The sequence below is a fragment of the Cervus canadensis genome, chromosome 18 (genome assembly GCF_019320065.1).
Source record: "Cervus canadensis isolate Bull #8, Minnesota chromosome 18, ASM1932006v1, whole genome shotgun sequence".
Taxonomy (NCBI): Eukaryota; Metazoa; Chordata; class Mammalia; order Artiodactyla; family Cervidae; genus Cervus; species Cervus canadensis.
In genome coordinates, this window is record NC_057403.1 from 51,275,550 (window position 1) to 51,293,176 (window position 17,627).

Consider the following 17,627-nt stretch of genomic DNA (forward strand, 5'->3'; position numbering starts at 1 on the left):
GCCCCGCGGCCCCGCCCCGCCCCGGCCGCGCCGCGCGCTGGTTGGCCGAGGCGGCGCGCTATGCTAATAACCTGACCCTCCAGGCACCTGCGGGCCGCGCAGGCCTCGGGCGCCGGCGGACGCTCAGCGGCACCCGCGCGAGGGCACCATGCCGCGCTCCTTCCTCGTGAAGACGCACTCCAGCCACAGGGTCCCCAACTACGGGCAGCTGGAGACGCAGAGAGGTAGGGGCTGCGCGCTTCCCTGCCCCGCCCAGGGCTCGACTCCCGCGGGGCAAGAGGGGAGACGCCTCCCCCCCCCCCCCCCCCCCCCCCCCCCCCGGGAGCCGGGACACCTGCCTCAGGTGGGAGGAGGGACCACGGGGATGAAGGTAGGAAGGTGTCCCGCGGGCGCCTTATGCACTTCAGGAACCTCGGCCTCGCGTCAGGCAGAGTGGGTGAGGATTCTCTGTCCACTTAGATAAGTTTCCAGGCCCCTAGTCACTCTGAGGCTCTTCGCTATTGCCTGGCATGTTCATCCTAGCAAAGCGGACCCCAGGGCCATCTTCCTGGGGCAGGATATTTGAGAAAGCCCCACAGATATTGCGAAGAGAGATGACGAGGCTGCTCTCCAAGGGCCCCCAGAGCATCCTGGCTTGGGTGGTGAGCAGAGAGGGCGGGAAGAGTGACCCAGGGGCCCGTGGTGCCAAGGCCCAGCTCGCCCAGTAGTCTGCTGGGCCCTCTCCAATGCCTCCTCACCCCTCCTGGGGATCTCCTTCCTTCCCACCTCCCCTCACCCTAGAGAAGGTTGCCCAAGATAGGGTGGACTAAGGGAGGACAGTCCTCACCCAGGTGGGGAAACGGGCATCCAGCAACCAGGCCTGGGCACTCATCCCCACTGCCTTTACGGTCAGGACACGTGGAGGTCCCAGGGCAAAGGCCTCTCCAGAGTGGTCAGAGATGCTCCCAGCTCCACAGCTTCTTGGGGTGAAGACCCTCTGGGGTACTGCTGTCCCAGAGCGGGGAGGAGGGACATTGTGGAGACTAGAGCACATAGTCAGTGCCCACTCAGGACTGGCAGCAGGGAGAGAGTCCAGGCTGGAGGTGGGGGGCGGGTGCTGCCACCAGTGGGCAGCGTTTAGAACTGGGATCCTCAACTTCACATTTAGAAATCCAGTTGAGTCACCACCAGCAACTTTATAAAATAAAAAAGAACTGAAACCATCAGAGTGCAATGCAGACAGTAAAGGAAACTTTTCTTTTGGATATACATGTATGACAGAACACATAATTCACATGGGTCATGGCTTTAAAGGCTGAAAAACCATTGTCTAGAGTCCAGTGTCACAGGCACCCCACTTTACATCAGTGCAGACCCCGCAGCCACCCAAGGCCCAGTGACTGACGGTCAGGGAGCAGCCTCGGAGCCACCAGTGCTCTGCTCCCCACCCCCTCCCTCGTCCTTGTAGCACCAGCTTCCTGAAGCCAAGTGGCTGTGGTGATCCTCTTTCTGTCAGGCAGTTACCCTAGCATAGACCTGAGATGCTGGATTTGGGGTCCCCCATTCTTTACTTTTCAATAAGTGCCCTTTTAGGCCTCCCCAGGGAACCCCGAAGCCAGAAGGGAACTTAAGTCTCTTCTCCCAGGAATCTGAGCTACAGGATGAATAAAACAATCTAGCTAACCCAGGACATATGGGGAAACATTTAAAGTATTAACAGAGGGACTCCTCTGCAGTCCAGTGGCTAAGACTCTGTGCTCCCAATGCATGGGGCCTGGGTTCAATCCCTGGTCAGGGAACTAAGACCGCATGTGCCGCAACTAAGACCCAGCACAGCCAAAGTAATTAATTAACTAAAAAGAAAAGTATTAACAGGAGCATGCAGTCACAAGCACCCAGCAGATGGCTGCCTCTCCCCTGCCCTCCCACTGGGGTCAACACTGGCCCCCAGATAGGGTTTGGCTCCATGGTGGCACCTGGGGCCTGGGTAGTGGCTGAGCCTCAGAGACTTAAGGTGACTCTCTTCCTATACAAGGGCCCTTAGACTCTCTGGGCACCCCAGTGCTGTCTCCAGAGATTCCTTGGACTTCATCTCTTAGCTGGTCCCTGTCCAGCCTCCATTTCTGGAAGGACAGGAAACTGGTGTGTTGATGTTATCACTGGGAAGACTGCAGTGGAAAACCGGTGAAGTCAGGAGAGAGTGGAGGGTGGGAAATTTCCTTCACTTTTCCATTTCTCTGCATCCTCATCAACATGTCTAATGGTCTATTTTTAATTCTAGCCATCCTAGTGGGTATGATGTGGCACCTCACTGTGGCTTTAACCTGCATCTCCCTGCAGGCTAAGGACATTGAGCATCTTTTCTGGCACTTATTGACCATGTGTATGTCTTCCTTGGAGAAGTGTCTATTCAGATTCTTTACCTATTTAAAAAATGGATTATTTGTTGTTTCATTGTTGAGGGCAAGGTTTCCCTATATGGTCCCGACTCTAATTCCTCATCAGATATCGGATTTGCAAATATTTTCCCCATTTTATGGTCTGTCTTTCTCAACCCAGAGCAATAGTGTGGACATAGAAATGGGGCCAAAGATTTATTTCAACACATGAAATAAGAAATAGATTGAGAGCTGTTTGGAGATTTGATCTTTGGGGATGTGTAGAATTGAACTCTTACTTTCCTAACTTGTTTACTCTGGGGGCTTCTGTCCCCTGGGTCAAGCATGAGGCATGCTGGCCCACAGCCTGAGGGCAGGCCGACCCAGGAGGCAGCGGACACCAGCTGGAACAACCTGTTTTGACCCAGGAGCGTCTGCAGGAGGCTGTGTGCACCTGTGTTGCGATGGGCAAGGGGGGATCGGAGGTGACTGGAGGCTAATTAGCTATTTTACACACATCGGCCTGCTGCCAAGTGCTGTGAATTAATGCTGTGTGGGAGCCCACAGGACGGAGCTCCGAGCCGGCCCTGAGCTGGGGTAGGGGCTCAGAGACAGGGCCTTTCTTGCCCAGGGTGTCAGAGGGCCTCCCTTGGCCCCTGAGGGATGTTCTGGGACCCTGTGAGATGTTTCTCTGTCCATGTTTTTAAAGAGGAACTGAGATTCCTGCTCTGGCCCAGTGGCCCACACTTCTGTCTGGTGAGGACCTCCTTTGCGCAGGGCTGCCGATGGCCTGGTTGTGGGATTGGGCCAGGAAGGCGGGTTGGAGAACTTGCAGCGCTGGGACGCAGACTTCACCGTGCACTGTCTCCTCGCCCTGCTTCTAGATGCCAGTGGTGCCTGTTCGGCCTGCGGGGGGCTGGTGGTGCCCTTCGTGCTCCCAGACAAGGCAGCCCCGCCCACATCTGGCGACCCTCCCCGGCCCTGGGACTTCACCTCCGTCGTCGCCCACGTCTCCCTGCCCCTCCCCACGTTCCTGTGTAATGAGGAAGCTGGCAGGGCCTCGGGGCCAGGCCCCCTGGAAGTCAGCCTGGAGGACCCTCGGGCTGGCCGGGCCCCCAGCGCACCTCTCAGAGACAGCGTGAACCACCTCAACCTGCCCCCGCTGCTGGCTCTGCCCACGCGCTGGCCCTCGATCCTGAACGCAGACGGGGCCCAGGTTCCGGGCTGCTGCCTGCCGGGGGCCGAGCGGGCCCCCCGCACCCCGGGGGGCTTCCCTTGCCATAAGTCCTTCCAAGTGCCGGCCGCCCTGGCCGGGCATCAGCAGCTGCACTGCCACCTGCAGGCCCAGCGCTGCTTCACCTGCAAGTTCTGCGACAAGGAGTACGGCAGCCTGGGCGCCCTCAAGATGCACATCCGCACGCACACGCTGCCCTGCCTCTGCGCCGTCTGCGGCAAGGCCTTCTCCAGGCCCTGGCTGCTCCAGGGCCACCTCCGGACCCACACAGGTAGACGTGGGCCCCCGAGGGGCCAGCTGGGTCAAAGCGGGAGGTGCGGGGGAGAGGGCTGGTTTCATAAGCAAGAGGATGGATGCACACACAGTGCTTCTACTTCCCCGTGTCCTGAGGCTGCGGCTCAAAGGCCCACACCCCCAGACTCACAGGTACCCGGGTTTAGGACACAGAGGCATCCTTTTGAGGACATTCCTGTCTCCAGAAACAACTCGTACACCTGGTGGGATGCACAGGGCGTCCGCGGGGCCTGACCTCTCACATTCTGTGGCCTTTCCACATTCTGGAGGAGCAGGAAAGGAGAGGAGCCAGAAAGGCCTGGCGTGGGCAGGAGGAGCCCAGGGGGTCACACAGTCTGTCTGAGGGACAGAGACGGGGGCTGGGAGTCACTCTGGAGCAAACCCACCACTGGGTGAGAGGGTGGCCGCGGAGCACACGTGCTGCAGGAGAGGGGCGGACGGGAGGGGGTGTGGGGCCGGGAGCCGCGTCTCCACTCTCTGGATTACAAACTAAACAGCCCAGAAAGAGTGCACGGGCCCGGCCCGGCCTGGCCCGGCCCTGGGGAACTCTTCCTCTCGGGTCCAGGGCTTCGTGAAGCGCTCGGTCAAAGAGAGACAGGCACGGAGAGGCAGCTGCAGGCCTCACCACACACTGTCCTAACTGGGCCTCCCTCACCCTCGGTCACAGCCCTGTGAGTCACACTGAGTGAGGGACGGGAAGGAGGGCTTCGTAGGAGCCTTTTCTCAGGCTGGAAATCCATCCGGTTTTCCCTGACCACTCACTGAGGATGTCCCCCTCCGGGCGCCCCATCACACCGTCAGGGGTCAGCGCCCTGGTCTGGGAACATGAAGGCCGGGCAGTGGGAATGTGATGCTCTGGGCCCCGCAGGACTGTCCACACAGAGCTGAACAGAGGACTGTCACTGACCTTCCTTTTACACCTGTTGGGTCGGCCTAACTGAAGGTCCCAGCAGAAGGACTCTGTCCAAATCCCTGGTTGCCCTGATTGGAGGTGGCCTGGAGGACACGGGCACGCTCCAGGTCCTGCATGCCCGCCCGTGCACGGCCACCTTCACGGTTTGGGAGGGAGGTGGGGGGCGGGTACAGCTGCCAGAAGGCTCGCATCACCTCTCCCGTCCAGGGCTGGTGGCAGGGGCCCCAGGGAGCTCCAGCAGAAGAGCCATCTCGCCAAGGTCTGTGTTTTAGCTGCTGAGGTCTTGCCCAGGTTACCGGGCACGTGACCCCTCGGCCGAGGGCAGGAGTGGAGAGGCCCCCCCCCCACCAGTTATCTGGAGGGAGGGGGCGATGGGGAGGAAGGCATTGGAGTCCCTGTGGGGGTGCTGAGCTCTGGGTGGGGCAGCTTATTCACTCACGAGGCGGGGGCTGCCCTCCTCAGCGTTCTGACTGCTGCAAGCGGGGCCACTCACCAGTGTCCCCTCTGCTCCCCTAGGTGAGAAGCCCTACACCTGCCCTCACTGCAGCAGGGCCTTCGCCGACCGCTCCAACCTGCGGGCCCACCTGCAGACACACTCAGACACCAAGAAGTATCGGTGTAAGCGCTGCGCCAAGACCTTCTCCCGCATGGCGCTCCTGGCGCGGCACGAGGAAGCTGGTTGCTGTGCGCCCTGAGAGGGGAGGGGCGTCCTCGAGGAGTCCGGCGCCCTCCCCTGCCCAGGTGAGGGGCTTCTCTCCAGGGAAGACACTCATACGGACGAGAACCTCCGAGCTGAGCCGGCACAGATGACCCCCGAGCAAGGCTGACGACGCCGGGGCTGCCCTGGGTGCCCTCCGCTCCTGACTGACAGGTTGACCTGGGCCGAGTACATCCCTGCGGGCCACCTGTGGGCAGAGCTACCTCGAGGCTCACCTCCACCTGCCTGGGGGTGGGCCAAGCTGTCTCATGTCACATGTGCACAGGCTCACACTCACGACCCGCATCCCCCTGCCTCCTCCTCACTAGGCTGTCCTGAGGAGGGAGCAGCAGGAGACCCCGACGGGGGTGGATTCGGGGTGATAAAGAGCCCGCACTCCTGATGCGCTGGCCTCTGAGGCTCACCCAGTCCCCTGAGTCCGCGGAGGAGGCTAAGCTCTGACAGGCTGCTGCAGCTGCAGGGCGCCTGGATGATCCGGGCTTCTGGCCAGGGTACGGGAAACCGAGGGGCAAGGGCCTTGAGCTGTGTGGTGCTTCCGGGGCAGCAGCCCCGGGTGAGTAGGGTGCCTTCCCTTGGAAGGACGCAGGGACAGTTCAGTGCAGACGAGGGATGGGGTGAGGGTGTGAGAGGGCAGCCGAGGCCACCTGTCTGCGGTGGGCATTTATCTCCTCAAAGTCTAACTCAGAGCACAGTCCATCCTGTGCCTGCAGCATCTCTACTGACCACCACGGATGCAGCTTCACTGCAGCCCCCTGCCCATGGCCCGAGCCCATCACTCAGCGTCCAGACTGCTTCCTGCATGTGCCCTCCTAAGGCTGCAGCACCCTCAAACCAGCGAACAGCTGATCTTTGATCCCACCCAGACACACAGCTTCCCAAACTGACTCAGACACTGAGACCCCATCTCCTTGTCATGGGTGGCCTTCCCTCACCCCCAGACCCCAGGCGGTCACCTGCTGGGTTGGCCCGGCCTCTTGGCAGCGTGTCTGAGTCATCTGTGCCAGACCCTGGAGAGTGGCGTTCAGGAACCAGGAAGGAAGCCTGAGTCTGGCGGAGATGGGTTGAGTCCTTGACACCAGGAGGGGACGCCTGTTCCTCTCTGCAGGAGGGCTGGTCCCGGCCAAGGGACAGAGTTAGGCACCTCGGTCCCGCTCCCAGAGTGAAATCACACGGCAAGTGTCAGAGGCCCCCGCTCTCAGCCTTGAGCCACTGGACCTGCTGACCTGCTTCCCATGTCCTGTGTGACAGGACCACACCACCCCTGGCTCTCACACACAGACCCCAAGGGACACGTCAGGGGGCAGACAGGCCCCCGGTGGCTGGTTTGATGATGGCCATCAGAAGGTACCTGGGGACATGCCAGAGGAAACCGGACCTTGGGCTTCTTTGGACCAAGGGTGACCCTGATGAAACTAACCACCCAGGAGAGCCCCTGCTCCAGCCTGAATCAGACTGTATCTGCTGACAGAACACAGACCCTCCTGGAGGAAGCCACACTCGCGTTCCCAGGCCCACTGCTCCCCTCACAGGAATCAGCCTCCCGCGAGGGACAGATGGCAGGAACCAGACGCTTCCCTTGAAGGAAAGGTGCCCTTTGCTGGGGTGGCCGTTACAAACTCACAGAGCGGGGCCCTCAGACCACAGAGAATGACACCCCCACAGGCCTGGAGGCCGGAAGTCTGAGGCTGAGGTGCCGGCTGAGCTGGTCCCTTCTGGGGCCCCAGGCCTCTCTTAGCTCCTGTTTTGCTGGCTCCTCTGACGTTCTGTGGCTCGTGGAAGCATCACCCCCATCTCTGTCTCCGTCTCCCCGCATGTGTGTGTCTGTCTCTGTATCCAGATTTCCCCTTTTTATAAGGACACCCGTCAGACTGGGCGAGGACCCAGCCTGATGACCTCCTCTTGACAACATCCACAAAGACCCAGTTTCCAAATGAGGCCATGTTCTGAGGTTCCTGGGGGTCAGGACCTCAGTATGTGAACGGGAGGCACCGTTCACCCTGTAACAGCTGATGACAACACACGTTTGCCTAGAGATGCCTGGTGGGTCCCTGTTCCCCTCAGGCACGAAGGGTCGAGGTGGCAGCCATCTCACAGCCAATTTACTGGAAACACCTCGCCAAAGGCGGCGTGAGCCCACCCCTGTGGCCCCCTCTGGAGTTTGCTGGTGCCTGACCCCACCTCCTCTCCGCTGTCCTGGTCAGGGCCCCACTGTGGGTGAGAAGGGGCCTCTGGCCTACAGGGCCACCCCACCTCCACCCTGCGCTGTCTCCTGAAGTGCCCGGGACACTGCTGGGAGGGGTGGGCAGCCCAGGGCTCGGGAGCCTCTGTTGGTTCCTGGCAAAGGCTGAGCTCCAACTGCACTTGTGTTTGTGTCCGACCACCGCACTGGACGGCTTTTTTTAAAATGGCATCCAGATGCCTGAAGGAAGCTATATTGTAAATTGTGTTCTATTTCTGAGCACCAATATCTAAATGAAGCTGATGCACCTGTTGGGGATGGAGGAAGGGAATTTCACAAGCCTAAAATAAAGTCCCATGTTTGCCCTTCTGTGCTGGCCCATGGAAAATGCTCTTATATTTATATCTGGGCTGGCAGAGGGTGGGTTGGCAGGCAGGGTGAAGACAGGCCTGGGCACCTGCCAGGGAGCCAACGTGGAATGAATGGGGGAGATGTTCCCCTCCGAGGAGGGCGGCTGCAGTCAGCACACCGCGTCCCTGCCATGGGGCCACGTCCCCACTGGCCACTCAGGCCTCACAGCTTCCCGCCTCGCTATTCCTCGTGGTTCTGCCTGGTCAGCAGCAGCACTGACCCAGGAATCTCGCTTAGTGTTTGGGTTTCTGGAGCCCACTCCCAACACTCACGGGTGGGGATCAGGAAGGGGTCCAACCCTCACTCACACTTGTCCCCACGTGAGGTGGGGCACTGCAATCTGGGTCCCCTGCCCCCCACCTACAGGCTTTCTTTTCTCTACCCAGATTTTTATGTGTCACACTTTCTCTTTTCTCCCTTTGGAAGGCCTTTTGATCACATTGCTCCACGCACACTGTCAGTGCCTCTCTCTAGGGCAGGAGACCGGGTCGGGGGACCGGAGGCCCAGGACCTGAGGAATATGAAGCAGGTGTTTCGGAGGCGGTGGGCTGAGTCTGGGCAAAAGCAGGAGCCTAAGAAATCTGCAGCATTCTGGACAAGAGAATTGGGGTGGGGGTGGTATCTGCACTGTATGACAAGTGCTCCCGGGAGGCGCATGAGGGGCGGTGGACAGAAAACCCCTGGGGCTGCCTTCTGACTGGGATGCTTGCGCCCGGCTCATGGCTCAGGTCCCAGGACAGGTGTGGGAGGGATGCCCAGCCTCCTGGGGGCCTGGCTGCCCCCCACTCCCTGTTGAGACCTCTCTCCTGAAACTGAAGACACACTAGGGAGCCCAGAGGCTTCCATAAATATCGGGTTGGCCCAGAATATTCCGGGGGTTCTCTGGAAGTTTGAAAATAGCCCACTGGTTACTATCTATACTCAGAGAGCCCACTCCGGGCCTCCACTTGGTGGCTAAGTATAGCTCCCTGGCAAAGTTCAGTGGAACAAAAGTTTCCAGCCTCCATCACCTTGCAGATGGTGGAGCATTCCAGGGAGAGCACCACGGCAGCCAAGACCGAGAGGTGCTAGGGAGAGGCTGGGACATGGGCGCGGCGGGCGGCACCCCCTCCCCAAGTTGGGGGTCTGCTGGCCTCTGCCGGCAAACGCAGAGTCCTCGCCAGGTGAGCAGTGAGGCGTGCTGGCTCCAGCCTTGCGGCTCTGCTGGGCTTCACTCCACTGCAACGCCTCGGTGTCTGCGATAAGGAAGTAGGTGAGCCTCTGCTGTAGAGCTCAGGAGGGGCCAGGGAGACATGGCAGCCAAGGAGACATGAGACGCCAAAAATACAACACAACTGCTCCCCCTAGGGAGACCCTCCACCCTTAGCCTCTCCCGGATGCTATGTCCATTCCTGACCACCAAGTTCCAGCTCCAGCCCACCTCTCCTCCCAGCTGCCTCCGCCCGGCCCACTGAGCTGCTGGGGAGGTGGTCTGGCAGCTGCCCAAGCGTCCATCCCCAGGTGCCCGCAGAGCGCTGGGCAGAGCTGGAGAACAGGAGGGCAGAGGGCGAGAGTGGAGGGGGCCACCACCAGGGTCCATCCTCGGGTATCATGTGGAATAGGCAGCGGTCCTCCCGTGGGTCAGTCAGAGCCCCCAACTGGGTTCACAGCCCGCTGTCCCCAGGCTAACCCCTCCTCTGCCTCCACCCCTCAGGGCTGCTCTCTTGTCCCCATAAGGATGGCCTGGAACTAGTGCTCAGGAAGATGCAGAATCACTTCAGTCCGTGCTCGCAGCTCAAACACCTGCCACCTGTCCTCCCCCAGGAACAGGCCTGGGGCCCAGGACACAGTCACAGCTGCACTTCAGAAATGGGAGGCTGCAGGAAGGCAGGTCATGGAGCCCAGGGGCCCTTCCATGAGCACTGCAGAGCAGACTCTGAGACGTAGCGGCTTGGGACCAGTCAGAAAGAGCCCGAGAGCGAGGACAGTCAGGTGACCCTGCTGGGCATCGGGGAGGCACGGCCGGCCGGCTGCTCAGCTCTGGTCACCTTGGGGGTCATCTCCCGCCTTCTCTTGCAGAACCTAACCCACATTCCTATACCAGCAGTTCTTCAGGTGGTCAGCAGACCAGGGGCTGCGCTGGGGGAGGCTGGTTACGGTCACCATAGCTGTGGACAGTGCAGAAGCTGGGGGGCCACACTGCCAGGGGCTCCACACACACCAGGGCACCGCAGTTCACCACCACCCACCCACACAAAGCTCATCAGCTTCAGGACATCTTCCGTCCCCCGAGTCCTGGTTCCTCTGAGCTTCTGAGTGAAGAAGTACACTTGATAGTGACAGCGTTTGTGCTTTTGAGAAAAAAATGGCCATTTTGGAAATGTCTGTCTTCCCTAAAAGCTTGGCAGTTCCCCAGGTTTAAAGACTTTTCAGATGAGAGTTTTTGATACTATAAAATGAAACTCGTCAGCATTTGGAAGCTCTGCTTAGTCAGTGAAGCAGTATTTTCCAAATGACCAATGTAGATGCCACAAAGCCCTGCCTGGACCAAAGACAAAGCAGCAGACAGACCAGCAGAGCACGGGAAGCTCACTGCCCAGCGCCAGGATCAGAGTGCACCTGGAGGAGATCTGGTCCTTCCCAGTCAGAGCCGTGTTGGCCAAAAGTGGTTACAGTGCAGCCCACCCACCAGGCAAAGTGTCACAAGGAGGATGTTCGTGGGGCCAGACGCGGAGACGTGCAAAAACGCCAACCACCACCACTCTCCTCACTACAGCTTTGTCTCAGAAAATAGCTATTGTTCACAAAATGTTAAGGTGTGACGGGTTTATTATGATTATTTTTAATAAATTTAATAAACAAAATCTGTAAGAAACATAGCACATTTAACTTCTGAAGCAGGTGAAAATAAATGGGAGCCTCCCCCCACCACACACACACTCTCACTCTTTGGGATCCTCAATTGTCTGTGAGGGTCCCTGAGATGCACAGCATGGGAACCCCTGTCCCTCGTGTGACCCTGGCGTATGAACGTGAGCTCTCGGGGCTGGAGTGGCAGGTGGGCAGCCCCGGGAGGAGCTGGGCAGTGGGCCCATCGCTCCATGGGAGACACTGGCTGGGCACGTGGGGGTGATTCTGCCTAGATGCTTTCTGCTTTACTCACTGACTCTGGGAACAACTCTGAGGCCATGTGACTTCCTCACCCCTGTATTCACCTTCCTGACCCCACAGTCACCCAGTTCCACCTCCCAAGCCTTTCTCAGACCAGATCTTCACCTCGACCCTCATAGCCTTCACCATAGTCCACATTCTTGCAATTTCTCAGGCTGACAAGCGGAAGAATCTTTCTGGCCCCCAGGTCCATCTTCCATCCAGCCTCCACCCTGCATGCCGGTGCAGCTCCACCACCCTCTCACCCAGTGCTGCTCCAACCTCAGACAGGCTGTCTGTCTGTCCTGCAGCCTCGAGTTCAAGCCCGACATCCTCGGCAGCACATATGAAGCCACTCTCCCCCATGACCTCCACCGCGTGGTGGCAGCCTGCATATCCATGCCTGACCTCTACCAGACCCTGGACAACCATCAAAAGAAGAAAGGAATAAACGGAACAGGGCAACCTCGACGTAACCAGACTCTCCTCCCCTTTTAATCCAGCTATCGGGGCTTTTCCCAGCCTTGGAGAGGGGTCTACTCTTTTTAGCACAAATGGAATAACCATCATCAGCCCCAGGAGGCCTGCAAAGCAGTCTCCTGGGTTATCCAGGCCACAGGAATCAAGCCCCAGATCTATTTACAGGGGTGGCTGGGGTGCTGGACCACACGTGCGGGCGTCTGAAAGCAGGTGAGCTGGGTGCACGTGTCCCTTGATGAGGGGAATAGTTTCCACAGTCAGTGGCTCAGGCGGGGAGGCAGGAGCGTGAGCAGATGCCAGCTGCCTGTCCCGGCTGGCCAGGCCTCCCCGCCTCGTGCATACAGTACGTGATGCCATGTCTGGAGCTCTCGCTTGGGAAAGCTGGAAGTGATGGACTCCGTGTAACTTACTCCTGATTTAACCAAATGAACAGTTTCTCTGAAGGGCGACTGCACTTACCTGAGAGCTCCTTTGGGGACGAAGAGAGACCAGCAGTCACTGCAGATGCACGTGGTGCAGCACCGACATGACCTCTCTCGTGTTTTGTCCCCTCTGACGGAGGATGCTGGCACAGACAGCCTGAGCAGCTTGCCGGGAGTCACACAGCGGGCCCGTGGCAGCGCTGGGATTTCCGGCTCCAGGGTCCTGCTCCCAAACCACACAAAAACTGCTGCTCAGTAAGCAATTTTGAATTTCCTTTTACTTGGAAATCAGAAATAAGGCACTAGATCAGAATGTCAGATACTGTTTTTAACCTGGGGCCACAGCATGGGGTGAGATGGTCAGAAGGGGCTGGGAGGATGTGCAGGGAGGGGAGCTCTGGAAGCCACATGGGAAGGGGTACCCTCGTGCCTGGCCGGGGGAGGAGGAAGGGCTTGCAGAGGGAGGCAGGCTGGAAGGAAGCCACTCAGAGCTGACCAGAGTTTGGGAAACAAGACAGAGAGGCAGAGGAAAAAGAGGAGAGGAACATCGGAGTGACAGGTCCGTGTGTGTGTGTGTGTGTGTGTGTGTGTGTGTGTGTGTTAGTTGCTCAGTCGTGTCCACTCTTTTTGACCCCACAAATTGTAGCCTGCCAGGCTTCTCTGTCCATGGAATTCTCCAGGCAAGAACACTGGAGTGGATTGCCATTCTCTTCTCCAGAGGATCTTCCTGACCCAGGGATCCAACCCAGGTTTCCTGCATCGCAGGCAGATTCTTTACCATTTGAGCTACAGGGAAGTTCTAATTCACAGGAACACCTTGTAATTAAAGAGGGTGATGGGTCCATAGAAGAGCTTGAAAAGATCCTGAGGCAGGTGACTGTGGGCTGCTCACAGCGGGCGTGGGGCTAAAGGGATGCAGGGAAGCGGCCCGTGGCACCGTGAGCACAGCAGGGGCTCCCCGCAGATGTGGCCAGCTCTCGGCTCTGGGACACTCCACCCAGAGCGTTTCCTCTGGATGGGAATGTCCCCAGGGACTCACAGCAAGACCCAAAGCTGAGCACAGAACGTGATCAGGGATGATTATGTTTGCGAGCAGGGTCAGTGAGTCACGTCCCAGAGGCCAAACCCAGCCCTTCCCACCTACTTCTGGACAGCCCATGAGCTGAGGACGATTGTGTCCAAAAAAAGCAGAAGACACAGCAGCATTTTTCACAGTGGTCAGCAGGCGGATGAATAAAGCATGGTCTATTGGTACAAAGGGACACTCCTTAGCAATAAAAAGGGAGGCAATCGTGACACACACCACATGGGGGTGTCCCCTGAGGACATGATGCTCAGTCACATAAACCAGACACAAAAAGACACATGCTGTATGATTCCATTGATACAGGGACCTAAAGGAGTCACAGCCACAGAGACAGCAAGTAGATGGTGGCTGTGGGGGGCTGGGGAAGGAGGGTTCTGGGGAGGGAGGGTTTAGTGGGAAGAGAGTCTCAGCTTGAGAAAGGCGAGGGAGTTCTGGAGGCAGACGGAAGTGATGGACACACCACAACGTGAATGCTCCTAAAGCCTCTGAACTGTACACTTAAAAATGGTTACAATGGAAATTTTTAAAAATTCTGTTAAAAAAAAAAAAGTACCAAACAATCAAAAGATTTTGTGGACAGAAAATATTCTATGAGGGCCACACCTCCATGTCTCTGTCACGACCCATGGAGACCTGCTTGCTGTGCAGGCTCAGAGAACAAATCCTGGGTCTTTAGAGATCACCAAGTTCAAGGCCTTAATCTCCAGGGCCAAGATACTAAGTCCTGAGGAGTTCAGGAGATGATGAAAAGGACAACAAGCCATGAGGTGGGAGTGAAGTCTGGGGCACTGGGCCCTTCTCACTCTGAACAGGTGCTCCCAACCAGTGCACAGGAGGGTTTGGCCGCCTGCTGGCTCCCAGCTCGGCCTGAGGAAGAGACGGACTTCCTCCTGGAGGGATGGCGTGCTCCTGTTCAGCCCTCCCCGCTGCCTCCGCCCCCAGAACGTCCCTCCCACCTCCTGCTGGCACACCGCCCCACTTGCATCACTCCTCGGTGCCCCGGCCACCTCAGCTCCCACTGCCGACTCCTCTTACACACACTCGCCCCAGCCCACGGGCCCACGCTGTGGGCATCAGCTGTGTTACCTTGCGGTGGAGTCACCTCTTCTGTGAGTGTCAGATTACCCCCGCCCCCACGGTAATCTCCCAGGAGGGAAGACACCCTCCATTTCTGTCTCTCACTGCCACGCTCTGTCGTGTTTCACCCCCAGATGCCAAAAAAAACCTCGCTGCTGAGGGTCTCCAGGGTGGACTGAATTGAAATGAAAGGGCAATAAAGAAAATTCTGCACATCACCTTTTCAAGTCACCTCCTGTCCATTAATTCCCTGGAGGGAGCATTGCTCTGCTGTAGGGAACACTTATCTGCGGCTTGGAAAGTTACATACACACAGGGTTGGTCTGAATGCAGAGCCCACGTGAGTTCTGCGCTCTTTGTTATTCATGGTGTATCCCTGGAACAGCAAGCTTCTGCCCTCAACACCCAGGACACTGGCTACACAGGCAGTCTTCCAGACCTCCTGACTCAGAATCGGCATTTCAACACGCTCCCTGGATGACTGGTACTTACACTAATGTTTGAGCAACGCCATACCACGCGCTCTCTTAGCAACAATGAGAAATCACTGCAAATGAAAGGAAATCTGGGAATGCACATCAAAACCACAAGGAGACACGACTTCACACCTCACGGCCATTAGGGAGGCTGCGCAAAAAAAGGAAGGAAAGGAAAGAACGAGTGTCAGTGAAGACACAGGAAATGCAAGCTGGGGACGTTGGTGGGGAGGTAACAGGGTGCAGCAGCATGCAAAAAAGACTGAAGTTCCTCAGAAAATCAAACACAGAACTACCGCGTGACCCAGCAACCCTACCTCTGGGTGTGTACCCCAAAGAACCAAATAAGAGGAACTGTAATAAGACACAGTAGACACCCACGTTCACAGCAGCGTTACTCGCCAACAGCCAAGGGGTGGAAGCAACACAAATACCCACAATAGATGAATGGATAAGCAATATGTGGTCCATCCATACAATGGAATATTACTCAACCTTAAAAAGCAGGGAAATTCTGGCACCTGCTACAACATGGGTGAATCTTGAGGACATTATGCTCAGTGAAATAAGCCAGACACAGGATTCCACTTACATGGGTCCCTGGTGCAGACAAATTCAGACACAGAGAGTAGAAGAATAGCTGCCAGGGGCTGGAGAAGGAGATCCACACTCAGTGTTTACTGATCGTAGAGTCTCTGTTTGGGAAGAGGAAAATGTTCTGGAGACGGACCTGGGATGACTGCACAACGATGTAGTGCACTTACTGCCACTGAACTGCACACTTGAAAATGGTTAACACTCCCCTGGTGGGTCCAGGGGTAAGACTCTGTGCTCCCGAGGCAGGGCACTTGGGTTCAATCCCTGGTCAGGGAACTAGACCCCACATATTGCAACTAAGACACAGCGCAGCCAAATTTTTTTTTTTTAAAGGAAAAGGTTAAGAAGGTAAATTTTATGTTACATATTTTACGTTAAAAAAAATGCTTTGAAATAAGACAGGAAGTCTGAGGAAGACTGTAAGAAATGCTCCAGGCTCCATTCTTGTCCTGCAACCTTGACACTTCAGGCTGACTCCCTGAGGTGTCAAGGCACCTACCACATCTCCATGAAACATTAATGGAGCAAATCAGAACATGTGACCATGTGTAAAAGCTTCTGTCCTTTGGTTTATCACTCCCACCATGGCAGAACAGGCATTAACCCACAACTAGTTAACAAAAAGCCCCAGAAATAGAGGCCTTGTGATGAGCTTATCTTCCACATGCTTGAAGGCTGACTGTTCAGAAGAGTGGGGGCTTATGGTATCAGCTTGGCGTCTATGCCCAGCCCTCTTTCAGGGGGCTTGTTTGTTCAAGGTTCCCCACTACACAAAGGCACACTGTCAGGCACTTACACCTATGCATTCAACTGTGAGCATGGTTCACCTGATCATAATGCTGAGAACATTACCTGTATGAGGGAGGATGGATTGTGGTGGAGATAGAAGACAATTCCTCATTTTTGCTTGGTGACAATCAAAAGATGCCATCGAAAATGATAATAAAGGAAAGAGAAAAAGAAAGAGGGAAACAAGTAGGCTGTTTAGAAACATGGAGGAAGGGGCTTCCCTGTGATTGAGTATCTGTCTGTCAATGCAGGGGATGCAGGTTCAATCGCTGGTCCAGAAGATCCCACATGCCACGGGGCAACTGAGCCCATGTGCCACAACTACTGAGCTGGCACTCTAGGACCCATGCTTCACAAGAGAAGCCACCGCAATGAGAAGCCCATGCACTGCAACTAGAGAGCAGCCCTCGCCAGATGCAACTAGAGAAAGCCCACATGCAGCAATGAAGACCCAGTGCAGCCAAAACAGTCAATGAAATAAAAAAGAAAAGTAACACGGAGGAAAAGAACAGATTTAAAAGTGGCTGCCTTTGGACTTCTGGTAGCCCAGTGCAGGGGACATAGGTTCCCTCCGGACACGGGTTCCATCCCTGGTCTGGGAAGATCCCGCTCCGGGGCAACTAGACCCGTGCTCTGCAACAAGAGAAGCCATCAAAATAAGAAGACTGCCTACCATGACCAAGAATGGCACCCGCTCGCCACAACTACAGAAAGCCCGCGCCCAGCAATGAAGACCCAGTACAGTCAAAATAAGGTAAAAAATAAAGTGCCCACCAAACCTGGGGGAGGGCATAGAAGAGTGTCTGATAATTCACTCTTTAAATCAAGTACATATAATACTGTCTTTGTCTTAGTTTGTTCAGGATGCTGTAACAAACAATACCACAGACTTGGGGCCTTAAACAACCACCCTTGAGGTCTCACAGTTTGGAAGCTGGAAGTATGAGATCAAGGTGGTGGTAGACTTGCTGTCGGACAAGAGCTCCTTCCTGGATCATGATGGTGCCCTTACCTGGAGAAAGGGTGAGGAGCTCTGTGGGATCTTTTATGAGGGCCCCACCCCCATAACCCCATCACTCCCAGAGGCCCCCTTCTAACACCATCATACTGGGGGTTAGGTTTCAACCTGTGAATGTGGGGTGATGCATTTCACTCTATAGTCAATATTTAAATTATAAGCAATAAAATGACGTCCACCAGGTGAAGTCCCCCAGAGTAGGGCACTTGGCACAGTACTTGGTGCAAAACAGATGGCACCATGAACGTGTGAGATGTCCCTTCATCACTCCCACACACTGTACAAATCACTGAGATTCATAGGTGACCTTGCTTCTATAGTTCAGAGAATACATTGCAACCACCGTCCAGAGAAATGCACCAACAGCTCTTCAAAGGAAGTTTTAATGGCTCTGCATGAAACAAAACAGTGGTTCCAAGAAAACAACCATCAGAAACACAACTGAA

At 56.5% G+C, this 17,627-nt stretch overlaps 1 protein-coding gene across 1 annotated transcript; it reads left to right on the forward strand.

Annotated features, from left to right (window-relative positions):
* The first annotated feature begins 27 nt into the window (after positions 1-27).
* Positions 28-8,060, forward strand: SNAI3 (snail family transcriptional repressor 3). The gene is made up of 3 exons (XM_043435217.1): positions 28-224; positions 3,242-3,862; positions 5,315-8,060. The coding sequence occupies exons 1-3, from the start codon at positions 149-151 to the stop codon at positions 5,491-5,493; spliced, it is 876 nt and encodes a 291-aa protein (XP_043291152.1). The 5' UTR covers positions 28-148; the 3' UTR covers positions 5,494-8,060.
* The last annotated feature ends 9,567 nt before the right edge of the window (positions 8,061-17,627 follow it).

Coding starts and splice junctions, on each gene's coding strand:
- SNAI3 (XM_043435217.1), top strand. CDS start 149: ATGCCGCGCTCCTTCCTCGTGAAGACGCACTCCAGCCACAGGGTCCCC. Junction 225..3,241: donor GCAGCTGGAGACGCAGAGAG/GTAGGGGCTGCG, acceptor CCCTGCTTCTAG/ATGCCAGTGGTGCCTGTTCG. Junction 3,863..5,314: donor CCACCTCCGGACCCACACAG/GTAGACGTGGGC, acceptor CTGCTCCCCTAG/GTGAGAAGCCCTACACCTGC.